The sequence below is a fragment of the Rhinatrema bivittatum genome, chromosome 4, assembly GCF_901001135.1.
Source record: "Rhinatrema bivittatum chromosome 4, aRhiBiv1.1, whole genome shotgun sequence".
NCBI classification, from domain to species: Eukaryota; Metazoa; Chordata; class Amphibia; order Gymnophiona; family Rhinatrematidae; genus Rhinatrema; species Rhinatrema bivittatum.
Window position 1 is genome coordinate 202,209,739 of NC_042618.1, and position 13,460 is coordinate 202,223,198.

At 41.4% G+C, this 13,460-nt stretch overlaps 1 protein-coding gene across 4 annotated transcripts in view; it reads left to right on the forward strand.

Moving 5' to 3' along the window:
* DOCK3 (dedicator of cytokinesis 3) overlaps positions 1 to 13,460 on the forward strand; it is a 1,203,328-nt gene that overhangs the window by 634,555 nt on the left and 555,313 nt on the right. For all 4 annotated transcript variants that reach the window (XM_029599541.1, XM_029599543.1, XM_029599542.1 and 1 more), the window contains 2 exons: positions 5,037 to 5,097; positions 7,601 to 7,748. In XM_029599541.1, coding sequence (XP_029455401.1) covers positions 5,037 to 5,097; positions 7,601 to 7,748 — 209 coding nt within the window. The remainder of the gene's footprint in view (positions 1 to 5,036; positions 5,098 to 7,600; positions 7,749 to 13,460) is intronic.

The following is a 13,460-nucleotide window of genomic DNA, read 5'->3' on the forward strand; positions in this document are numbered from 1 at the left end:
TCTCTGTCATTGCGATATAATCTGTACCCCGGTATAGCACTGTCCCATTGGTTATCCTCCTTCCACCATGTCTCTGAGATGCCAATTAAGTCTGTCATCATTCACTGCTATACATTCTAATTGTCCCATCTTAAGAACATAAGAACATGCCATACTGGGTCAGACCAAGGGTCCATCAAGCCCAGCATCCTGTTTCCAACAGTGGCCAGTCCAGGCCATAAGAACCAGGCAAGTACCCAAAAACTAAGTCTATTCCATGTTACTGTTGCTAGTAATAATAGGTAATGGACTTTTCCTCCAAGAACCTATCCAATCCTTTTTTAAACACAGCTATACTAACTGCACTAACCACATCCTCTGGCAACAAATTCCAGAGTTTAATTGTGCCTTGAGTAAAAAAGAACTTTCTCCGATTAGTTTTAAATGTGCCACATGCTAACTTCATGGAGTGCCCCCTAGTCTTTCTTAAACTTCTGGCATTAGCATACATACATTTCAAAGTTTGTTTTTTGTTTGTATTTTCATTCTGCTTTTTAATTGATAGGGATAAGTTAGAATGTTTAAGCTCAGGTGAGTTTTTAGTTACAGGCACTTGGACTACTTTTCTTATTATTGGAACCTCACTGTCGGGATGCCCTAATTCTAATGCATCAGTAGTATCTTTTGAAGATACCTCTCTCCAAACCATGCACTGTTGAGCGACTGTCGGCTTTCCCCTTTGTTCTAGTTTAAAAGCTGCTCTATTTCCTTTTTAAAGGTTAACGCCAGCAATCTGGTTCCACCCTGGTTAAGGTGGAGCCTATCCGTTCGGAAGAGACTCCCCCTTCCCCAAAAGGTTCCCCAGTTCCTTACAAAACTAAATCCCTCTTCCTTGCACCATCGTCTCATCCATGCATTGAGACTCCAGAGCTCTGCCTTCTTCTGGGGACCTGCGCGTGGAACAGGGAGCATTTCAGAGAATGTTACCCTGGAGGTTCTGGATTTAAGCTTTCTACCTTAGAGCCTAAATTTGATTTCCAGAACCTCCCTCCCACATTGTCCTATGTCGTTGGTGCCCTTCTGCATCTATTAGAGACTGGTTTGAAGACCAACTCCGTTAGAATTCATTTAAATGCAATTGGCGCAAACCACCATTGTGGAGATGGTACGCTCATCTCTGTACAGCCTATAGTTGTACATTTCATGCCAGCCTGCTTCAGTTGAAGCCTCCCCTAAGGCCTCCCACTATGTCTTGGGATCTCAATGTGATCTTAGATTATCTGATGAAAGCTCCCTTTGAACTGCTGCACTCCTGTACCTGAACTTGGAAGGCCATATTTTTGGTGGTGGTCACTTCATCACACAGGATCAACGAGCTCCAGGCCTTAGTGACTTATCCACCTTACACGATATGTTTATCCATGATAGGGTGGTCTGCCTAAGGTGGTATCAGACTTCCATCTTAACTAATCCATCATCCTGCCAACATTCTTTCCCAGGACAATTTGCACCAAGGCAAATAAACCCTGCATAGTTTGGGCTGCAAAAGAGCCTGAGCCTTCTATCTGGAGTGGGCAGAAGCCCATAGACAGTCCACCCAACTGTTTGTTTCTTTTGATAGTAATCAGTTGAGCATCTCCGCTGCAAACAAGTAAGCAACTCTGCTTTCTTCGAGGACAATCAGGATGGCAGTCCTCACACATGGGTGAATCCCTAGCTACAGGCTACCTCCCAACATAAAAAGGGACCAACAAAATACCAAAATAAGTGCCAACAGGCACAACAACAACAACTAGTTCTGTTGGTAATGGGGTGGGGGAGCCTAAACACAAACATGGGGCCCAAGGACGTGTGGTATAATTCATGCTGAGCATGCTCAATGAGGCTCAGTCAAAGTTCTAGAAATGTTGACATAAGTTTTCCTTGCTGGGCTCCATCTGATGTGTGAGGACTGACATCTTGCTGTCCTCAGAAAGCACCTGTTACAGGTAAGCAACAGTGCATTCTTTTCTATGCAGATCATACCCAACAACTCTGAGGCTCTCATATTAAGTTCAAAATATTTTATACATCACTTTGAGCAGCTGTCTGATAGGGAGGCGCTTTAAATTTGATGAAATAATATTTTTTAGGCTTCTCACTCTTGCATACAGAGAAAATTCTAAGTGTGTTTTTTAAATGTGTTCATAACCTGCGTAGAAATTAAAATGGGTAGTTTGGAATTATGTATCTCTGTCTGCTCTTTATTTAAATGCACCCAGGCTACTTCTGTCTCTGTAACAACATCTCTGTTGGAATATTCTAACTTCCGCACTGTGCCAGCATTCTTTTAAAGGTACCTAAGTCTGAACCATGCACTCCTGAGCATCTGTCAGCTTTCCCCCATGATCTAGTTTATATCTCCTTTTTAAACAGCACCAGCAGCCAGTTTCCACCTGGTTAAAGTGGAGTCCAAAAAATAGGCTGTATTCCTCTTCCCCAAAATGTTGCCCCTTTAGTATCTATGCTTGCTGCCTTTAACAGTGGCAGTTTGTCCCAATCCGTCCATTCTTTTTCCTTTCAGAATCCCTTAAATTGCATTTTGTTGGTAAACATATGTAATTAATTTAACTTTTTTCAAACCTCTGTTAGTTTTGGGGTTTTTTTTATTCCCTGAACCACTGCAGCTTAATTTGTCATCCTCACTTCAAATCCAGAAAAAAAAGAATGTGAGACACAACTATTCAGTTTCGGCCCATTTTTCCTTCCTGCTGTAATACCGGAGAGCCCAACTGACTTCTTTTGTCATCCTTTCATTTCTCATCTATAAACTTTTTCCAGTTCCATGTTTTTTATTTTCTTCCAGTCATTCCTATTATGCTTTGTAATGTCTGATAATATTTTCACCCCACTACCACTTCTTGTGACCTAGGCCAAGTCACTTTACCCTCCATTGCAGGCTTCCATCATAGCACTTCTAGGAGCTACACTGAAAGTATACGCTTCTATTATAGCTGCTTAGTGATGCCAGAGGTGCCAGGCCCAGGTCACAGTAGGAGGCTACCATGATCTGGGCTGAAGAGAAACATTTTCCTTTATTTAAAAATTATGTACCACATTCTACAATGGAGTTAGTTCAAAGCGGTTTACAGAGTCACATATATAATTAAAGTACATATAAAACTCATAAGATATATTAAAATAAGAAAAGAGCAACTCATAAAATCAAAATAGCATAACAAGACAAAATTGAGAGACAATAGCTACATCAGACTTCTAAGGTGTAAAGTAGAGGAAGTCAGTCTGTCACTGATTGTTTAAAAGCAATGGAGCATAAGTAGGTTTTCAATTTTTTTCTTTGTTTGATAATAGCCTTAGGGAGTCTGGTGTAGAGTTCCAAAGAGTGGGACCTGTGACTGAAAAGGCACACTTTCTAGTAAGGTCAAGCCTGGCTAGTTTGACTGAGGGAACCTCAAGAGCACTTTTATTCATGGAACGGAGGTGCCTTGTGGGTTGATATATATATATATATATATATATATATAGCCTGGAACATAACCAAATTGCGGATTGCTTATGTATAAGCCTGTGAATGTTTGTAAGAATTTTATACTGTATATGTAGTGACACAGGGAACCAATGTAGTGAGCAAAGAACAGGAGTTATGTGATCGTGATATTTTGCACTTACAAGAATGCGAGCAGCATCATTTTGAACTAATTGAAGAGGATGTAAGGCATTAGTTGGAACTCCCAGGTATAATGCATTACAATTGTCCAGACTTGTAAGGATTAGGGCTTGCAATGCTGTCCGAAAATCATTGGGAAACAGTAGTGGTTTAAGCTGTTTCAGCAGGTGAATCTTATAGAATGAAGTTTTTACTACAGAAGAAATGTTTTGAGATATAGATCTGAGTCTAAAAATGGCTCCAATGTTGCGGACTTTAGTTATAAATATATAGGTTAAAGGGAAGGGTGGGGGGAAGGAAGAAGGGCTTTGAAGATAAATAGATTTACAAAACACTATGGGACCCAAGAAAAGGGGGTGGGTGGATGAGGAGAGACCAGCACCAACCCCTGGCCCCTATATTTTTTAAATAATGAGATGGGCGCTTTGGAGAGGAACCTTGGGAGCTCAGGTGGGAGGCAAGAGGGGGACTGGTCAGGGCCTGAAAGCCCATGATCTAGGTATGTAACTTACTATATTCTGTTGAATATACAGTAGTTGGTTAAGTGTAAAGTTATTCAGCTAACCAGCAATATTCAAAAGCATAATTGGTTATGTTTAAAAGTTATCTGGCTACTGTTAACAGGATAACTTTAATCAGAGATATTCACTGGGATATCACTGATACTATATCACACTGGGATGTATCACAGATACTATAGTAACATAGTAATGATGGCAGAAAAAGACCAAAATGGTCCATCTAGTCTGCCCACAAGCTTCCCAAGGTAGTAACTGCCGCTTTGTGCAGGTTACCCCCATGTTTCTCTTAAGGCTAGTATCTGCCGCTCCGTGCCAGTTAAGCTTTTTTATTTATTCCCATCCTCTAGCCTTTTAGGGATCCGCAGTGTTTAATCCCATGCCCCTTTGAAATCCTTCACAGTTTTAGTCTTCACCACTTCTTCCGGAGGGACATTCTAACTTATCCAACTAGCTTTAGCTGGATAAATTATCCATTTTCCCTGTTTTTGAACATTGGCCTCTATATGTTTGTTTATTTAGTGATGTTTGTCTACAAAGCCATTCCACCTCTCCATGGCCAAGTTACTTAGGGTGTTCAGTCCACCAACCAGTCTTATAAGGAGGTGCTTGCAAATGATGTGATTCATGGTCTGTTCTTTGCCATAGCACCTTTTATACTGAAAATGCCAGAATAAGCAATAACGTGCTAATATTTGTTTGCAAAAGGTTTTACTTTGATTCATTGAGCCTATTTTCTGTGTCTAGAGGAACAATGTTTAGTATATAGGCTCTGAAACACAAGAAGCCATCTCAGGCTGTCAGTGATTATACTTTTCTAATCCAGATTAATCTGCTGTTTTTTTTTCTCCTCTTCTTTATCCATGTATTAGGACCTGAGCAGCAAGGACTTGAAAAGAGACTTGTACATCGTAGCCCATGTGATTCGAATAGGTAGGATTTTAAAAGGACCTAATTCCAAGTCGAGCAATGCATTTAAAAAAAAAAAAATTCTTACATTGTATAGCTAGTTTACCATGTTGAAAATGTCATATTTCTGTCAGCTTGATGTTATATCGATATCAGTTTCACAAAAATGAAATACAGAATGAATTTGGTCAAGGCAATTGAAGTTCTTGTAAATATATACTTTTTAAAGTTTATTTTGAACCTTGATGTGCTTCATCCAACTGCCTAGTTTCACTGCTATGGACTATGATCCATGAAATGCATAAATGAAAAATGTGCAATGTCAGGCAAAATTCCATCGGACGGTGCTATCAATATGCTCAAGCTCCAGAGTCAGAGGGAAGATAATGGTAACAGATCCTGCTGGCAGAAGAGCAGTACTGAGGAGTATAGTTTTAGAGGGGATTTTCCCTCTAACATTTTAATATAGTGATTAATAGGCAACACTATATTTAGGAAGAGATCGGGGGTGGTAAATTAAGGACCTTGTATATTCGAGAGCATAAGGAGGAGTTTGGGAGCACTTTCAAATTTTGGCATCCTAGGCACTTATCTGTGTTGTCTGTACCTAAATCTGGCCCTGGGCACAAGCCAGTCTAGTTTTCAGAATATCCAGAATGAATAAGCATATGGTACGTACATATTGTCCCTTCATTGTATGCAGATGTTTCTCAAGGAGAATCATTGTGGATATCCTAAAAACCAGACTGGCCAGGCATGCCCCAATGACACAGCTGAGAACCACTACTCTTACCCCTACATTCATCAAAATGCGTTAGTAAAGCATTGATAACGCCCACAATAAAAAAAAAAAATAGGGGGGCATGTTTAGGGAAATTTTAGAATTACCGCACCACGTGATAACAAATGCAATAACTCTTATTTTCGCATCTTGTGCTGAGAGAGAGAAACTGAGTCTATCTACAAGTTCTTCATATTAATCAAGTATGTATATCTCAATAGGAGGGCCATCTAATAGCTCGAGGTGAGGTGTTGGTGGTGGTTTAGGATTTAGGGGCCAGTTTCTAGTGTAGAGTGAGACATATGAACAGCACTGTACACCTGGTGAAGATTTAATATTATTTGGAGTGAGGAAAGTCTCATAAAGATGCCATTTCTACTATGTTCTCTCACTCTAGCTTGATGGACTCTATAACATCAAGCTAAGGTGAGGTAACATAGTACAAAATTTCATCTTTATGAGACTTTCCTCTCTCCAAATGACATCAAATCTTCACCAAGGTGTACTGTGCTGTTCGTATATCTCACTCTACATGAGAAACTGGCTCCTAAACTCTAAAAAAAAACCCCACCACCTCACCTCGAGTTATTAGGTGGCCCTCCTATTGAGATATAAATAGTTGCACACTGTGAGCACCTCCCCAGAGGCTCTCTCTCTCTCCTCCACTCCACTCTTTCTCCCCTCTCCCTTCCCAAGCCCAGAAATGGCCAAAATGCAATTCTAAAAATGTATTACAGATTGCGTATTGACCATTTCGGGCATATCGCACAGCCTAACACCAGGAAAACAGGTGTAGTTATTTCTAGCATTAAAACCGTGCGATAACACGCATTTTGCTATTGCATGGTGCGATGTTGCCTCTCATTTTCCTAAATCCCACCCAAACTCCTCCCTGATCCCACCCCTTCCAAAACTGCATTCACGCTGCGTGCTAGCATGAACGCATTTTGATGAATGACCCGGTTAGAGAGGTAATTTGAGTCACCAGTGAGCCATCATGAGGAAAAGGAATGGTCAAAGAAATTGGAGAAATGTATAAAGAAAATAATTCAAATTATTAGCAGTTTACTTTTCAGGTTTACAGTGGTATCTGAACTCTGTAGAAATATGTATTATTTAATGAAGTAATGTTTCCTAATGGAGGTGCTTCAGGCAGCTTTCCAACACTGCATAGAGAGATGAAGTGAAATTAAAGCAATAGTACCTCCTACCTACCACAAAAAGTGAATATAGTTCATATAAGATTCAGTGAAATTAATTGATATCTTCACATAGCTGGATGGAAATTAACCCTGCACATGCACTTGAAAATTGAACCCTAATAAAAGTAAGACTCCATGGCACCTTTTATAATAATATTGAAGCTTGTGTGGGGTGGAAGGCAGGGAATAAAGGGTATGCATGGGAAAATACAGGCATCTGTGAAAGTGTAGAAACAAAGCTTTAGTATCTTTGCTCCCTAGACCAAAAATGGGTATTATGTCCATAGAATTAATTTCAGATTGCCATGAAATATTCATTATTTTTACACACGCACACACACCATATTACTGAAGATCTTTCAGATTTCATGTGCGATTTTGCTTTTTTCATGCCATCTATTTTAAATTAATTCATGTTACCATGTGTTCACTAAGAAAATATTTTCATCCCCCCATGGTAATATTCTCTTTCTATATACACCTACAGCAGAGTTCAGGACAGTTAGAGGCAGCTTTTCCATTTTAATTTTGTTGGGCATTGTAGGTCGCATGTTGCTGAATGACTATAAGAAGGGCCCTCCTCACCTGCATTACCGTCGCCCTTATGGCTGTGCAGTCTTAAGCCTCATGGATGCGCTTCAGTCCATCTCTGATCTGAAGGAAGAAAAAGATTTTGTCCTAAAAGTTTACACGTAAGTAATGAAATATAACTTTGTTCCTTTAAAGAAGGCTCACTTCGATTGATTCGGAAGCTTAAGGGATTTTGTTTTTTTGTTTTTTCGAGACTGTTGATATTACCACTTTGAACTTTGCATTTATATTATCTTGTATGGATTAATGTAATACCCTATATTTGGGTATTATAGACTTTTATGAGGATGGTGCAATTTTTACAGAACACAGGGGCCAGGATAATCATTGGTTTATCAAAATTTGAGCATGTAACATGATTATTGTATGAACCCCACTGGCTGCCAGTATGTTACAGAATTATGTATAAAGTTACGTGTCTTACAGAGCAGTATTCAGACTAGTATCAATGTACTTATCTAACCTTTTGCTTCCTTATAGATCATCTAGGACCCTCCCATCATCACAATTAGAATTGCTTACTTTTCCATCCCCTCATGAAATAAGATTAGAAAATGCAAGGCAGATAGCGTTCCAATATCAGGCACCATTAATATGGAGTAACATTCCTTTTGATTTAAGAACAAAGAAACATTATCTTACATTTAGGAAACTTCTGAAAGCCCGGTTCTTTCTACAGGTTTTTAACTGAATTATGTTAAATTACATTTTAGTGAGAGATTTCTTTGGTTTGTTGGGCAGATTTTAGGAGATATGTTTTTAAATTTTGTCTATTATTTTTTGTGTTTATATTTTTTGATTGTCAATGTGCATTTTGTTTTAAAATTATTGTATCGATGTTTATATTTTTGTTATGCATTGATTTGATTTTGTTTAGAAAATCGATATAGTAAAATAAAATTACCATTGTCATAATGTATAGACAATGTGGAGTAGATTTTATAACATGCGCGTGCGGCCTACATGGGTGCGCACTACCCGGCGCGCGCACATGTACTCCCGATTTTATAACATGCGCGCACATGTTATAAAATCCGGGGTCGGCGCGTGCAAGGGGGTGCACAATTGTGTACCTTGTGCGCGCTGAGCCGCGCTGCCTTCCTCCGTTCCCTCCGAGGCCGCTGCCGGCATGCGATCCCTCGACACAGCGGCAATGGCCTTGCCCCCGGACCGCCCCGCCCAAGCCACACCCCTTTTGTAAAGCCCCGGGACTTACACATGTCCCAGGGCTTTACGCACGACGCCGGGCCTTTTTAAAATAGGCCCTGCGTGCGTAACCTTTTGAAAATCCGACCCTGTATGTTATAAACCATCGGGTGAATTTTCAAAGAAGTTATGTATATAAATGTACCATACTGTCAAAGCAATTTTCAAAAGCCATTTACTCGAGTTAAGTACATTTAACACGGGCAAAACCTATTGACAATTCAATGGCATATATTCTAGCCATTTTCAAAAGCCTACCAACATGGGTAAAGTGGGCTTTTGTGATGCAGTGCCCCTATTTTGCCCCTTAAGCCTGTACAGGACAAGGCTAGATGCCTGGTCCACCTTAATTCCCCTAAAGAGAGAGAACTCTTGTGGGCAGGGCCCAGCAGGGGAGGAATAAGACTTGGGAGCCAGGTGGGTTAGTCAGACCAGGCCTGGGTCTCTAGGAGGAAGGTAATTCCTGCAGAATAATGCTGTCCAAACACTGAGCTGTAATGAAACTGTAAATACTGAGGGGAGCAGTACTAAACTGTGAGTAATGAGAGTACACTGTTTTGAAGATAAGCTAGTCTACTAATGTTTGTTTGCCGTAATTGCCCAAATAAAGATAGAAGTGCTTTTAACAGGCTGGAGACACTAAGTTTTTGCCTCAGGCCTGAGGGATTACCGCTGAGGTTCCACACATGAAAACCCAATTTTAAGTGTGTAAATGCTTTTGAAAATCAGGCCCTATGTGTGTTTAGTATCAAATGTCACCTTCTGCAGATATGTTGATTGGGTTGATGTTGAGAAAAATAAGTTTCCAATAGAGTGAGCATGACCCTACCTCTAGTGGTCTTTCTTAATCTGAGGGAAGTTTCACCTTCCATCCCATCCCATTGTTTATATTTAGAGATGATCTGGTGTGTGTGTGTGAGGGGGGGGGGTTAATTTAGCTACACAGAGCTGTTTAGCAGGTGTGGTTCTGTAAATAGGTTACCTCTGTGCAGATCCTGTCATTTTGGTCATCTGAATGCCTACCCTGGAGAATGACTTTAACATCTCTCTTATATGCTGGTGGTAATATGTGCTGTAAAATGTGGGTTGAAATCTGAAGCACAAATTTATTCATGAAAGTGGGTCAAAATTGATGAGAGATTATCTGTATTTATTTTTAACAATGGAAACAAAATTACAATTAAAAAAAGTATTAGGTGAATACATCCAAGAACGACTACATACATTTCACCACCACAAAGAGTGAAGGATAAGAAATATAGTTCACCATCTTGGAACATTTCACAACAGGGTTTCTTTCATGTTATATTAATGTGATAAATGTTCTCATAAAAGGGCTGCAAATTTGCTCATTTAACAAAAAATATATTTACAAAAATAGAAATTCAAAATAAAATGTGAGCAATTCTGAGTAATCCATACAAGTATAAAGTCTGTAGGCATGTTTGTAGCCATGTACTTTGTAGTGAGTTTTCAAAGACAGACCTCCCATTTAGTTTCCCTTTGAAAATTTGCTACAGGGTTCATAGGAGTAAAAGCAGTCACGGACCTTGTATCTGCAATATCTATGAGTTGGCTATATGCTTGAACATATGTGTATATATTGGAAAATCAAATATAGATGCATATTTTTGCTTCCCTGACTTATCCCTGCCCCCTGGATGGCCTAGTATTTCCCGTGGCTAAATATAGCTTCTATTTAAACTAGATAGCTAGATATAGGGCCTCATTTTCTAAAGTATCGCAGGCCTGCGATACTTTAATCGCGCCCAATAACTACACCATAGAAGGTGTAGTTATTGAGCTTGAAATAGCCAGCGAAAAGGGCCTTACCTTTCCGCTGTGCGCGCCGTCCTCGCGGAGTTGGCCCCGGTGACGCCCCCGACTCCTCCTCTTCCAGGGCCGACTCTGCCCCGATTTCAGTAGCGCAGGCCTGCGCTACTTTCGTTAGCTATCGCGGGCTTGCGCTAACAGCGCAAGCCCGCGATAGCTTTGAAAAATGAGGCCCATAGTTTGTTAGTTACGCGGCTAGATCCTTTTGAAATTATCCTCACACTGAACCCTAAAAAAATAGACTAGATAACAGCAAAAAAAAAAAATTTTCTGGGAGGACTTTCAACCATTTCTGGTTATCATGCATCATTTTACAGATGTAAAACTTATCAGTGAATGACATATATCATAGGAAAATCCATTGAATACAGTAGCAGTTGCAATATCTCACGGAATCCTGTTATAAGAAAAACAAGGGGGTAGATATTCAAAAGCTATTTATTCAGATAAGTATCATGTTGTCTAGCCACATAAGGCCGGATAACTTAGAAACTTAAATGGCTATATTCAAACATAGCTGGTTAGGTTTTTACGTTTTCTGTCTACAGGTAGTCTGATAACTTTAAGAAGGTATGCTCAACTGGACATTTATTCAGCTGAACAGATGGAACAAAATATCTGGTTATCTTTAGCCGGATAACTTTTCAACTAATCAGCTTCTTGAATATTGGCCTCAAGATGTCACATTGGTATTTGTGAGCTGTTTTACATTTGTAATTGGTACCTTGCAAGATCTGTTTGCTAGACAGATTTTTCTGAATGACACTGATGCTTTCTGTTTGGATTTTGCAACATTCCTGTGCTTGTTTTATTCTCATGCACATCTTTAGATAGAAGTGGAGTAAACGAGTGGCCTAGTAGTTAGAGCAGTGGGCTGAAAACCAGGGAAGCCAGCTATCAAAGCTAGCTGACATTCCTTTTGACCTTCGGCAGGTCACTTCACCCTCTATTGCTTCAGATAAAAAGTTAGGGCCTGATTTACTAAGGCCTTTCTGCTATTCTGTGTTTATGGGAAAAATGCTTAGTAAATGAGTCCCTTAGATTCTAAGCCCTCCAGGGACAGGGAAAATACCTACAATACCTTAATGTAACTCACCTTCAGCTATCAGTGAAAATGAAGAAGCTTAATAAAATACAATTAAAAGAATACATAGACTGTTAGCTTCTTTGCATGCTGGCATGTCAGACTTGTCACTGTGCATGTCAGGTACATTAGCCACTGCCTATGACAGGGTTTTCCCTTTGTCTTTATAAAAGATCCACAACAAATGTTAAATAACTTCCTGAGTAGGCTTTACTGCCAGCCTCTCCTCTCTTCCAGTGTTCCCAGTGATATTTTTTCAATCTCCTTTATCAATTCAGAGGCCTGTTTGAGCTAGACTTGTTGAAATCTTGCCAGCAGGGTTAATTGGTTTGGTATCTGCTATGATTCTTGCTGTCTTCATAATACTTCTGATTTTATCGCTTTCTGATAATAAGAAATAAAGAGAAGTTTCTGTATTGTGGTTGGATATTTTCATCCTAAAATATTTTTCACTCTAAAAATAAAAAATATCACATGTTCACAGGACAGAAGCTTTCTTAATTTTTACCTTTGCATTTTTTTTTTTTTACTTTAAGAGCAAAATGTGAATATTTTCAAATCTGATAGCCACAAGATAGTTAATATTCAGGCCTATCCAGTACCGAGCGGTAGGAAGAGCTGCGTTAGTGCCTACGGCACCCGCGGTTACCGCCCGCACAGTGCAGCTCACCTACCGCTCGATCCTGAAGCCTAATTATATGTAAATGTAAGCCGCGTCCGAAAAGCCTTAGGCCCGCGCAACCCAGGATACTGGATAGAGCGCCTATACAGGATCCTGGGTGCGCGGGCCTAAGGCTTCACGGCACGCTGGTATCTGTCATTTCAAATGTCATTTGAAATGACAGATACCAGGAAGCAACGGTGGCGACAGCGCAGAAGCAACGGCGAAACGACTTGTCAGTGTCCCCCCTCCTCTCGGAGCAGGGCGCGAAAAGCCGCCTTGCTCCGGGAGGAGGAGGGACACTGACAGCGGCGAAGCAACGGCGAAGACAGCGGCGAAGCAACGGCGAAGACAGTGGCGAAACGACTTTTCAGTGTCCCCCCTCCTCTCGGAGCAGGGCGCGAAAAGCCGCCTTGCTCCGGGAGGAGGGGGGACACTGACAGCGCAGAAGCAACGGCGAAATGACTTGTCAGTGTCCCCCCTCCTCTCGGAGCAGGGCGCGAAAAGCCGCCTTGCTCCGGGAGGAGGAGGGACACTGACAGCGGCGAAGCAACGGCGAAGACAGCGGCGAAACGACTTTTCAGTGTCCCCCCTCCTCTCGGAGCAGGGCGGAAAAGCCGCCTTGCTCCGGGAGGAGGGGGGACACTGACAGCGCAGAAGCAACGGCGAAACGACTTGTCAGTGTCCCCCCTCCTCTCGGAGCAGGGCGCGAAAAGCCGCCTTGCTCCGGGAGGAGGGGGGACACTGACAGCGCAGAAGCAACGGCGAAGACAGCGGCGAAACGACTTTTCAGTGTCCCCCCTCCTCTCGGAGCAGGGCGGAAAAGCCGCCTTGCTCCGGGAGGAGGGGGGACACTAGCAACGGTGAAGCTTTCCCCCAGCCCGGACGCCGGCAAAAAACTTACTTTTTTGCAGCCAGCCATGAGCAGGAACACGATCTGGCTCCCATAGCTCCTCCCAACAAGATGGCCGCCTGCACGGGGAAAGCGTGCAATTGGCCGCTCAAGACGTGATGTCGTGACGTCACGTC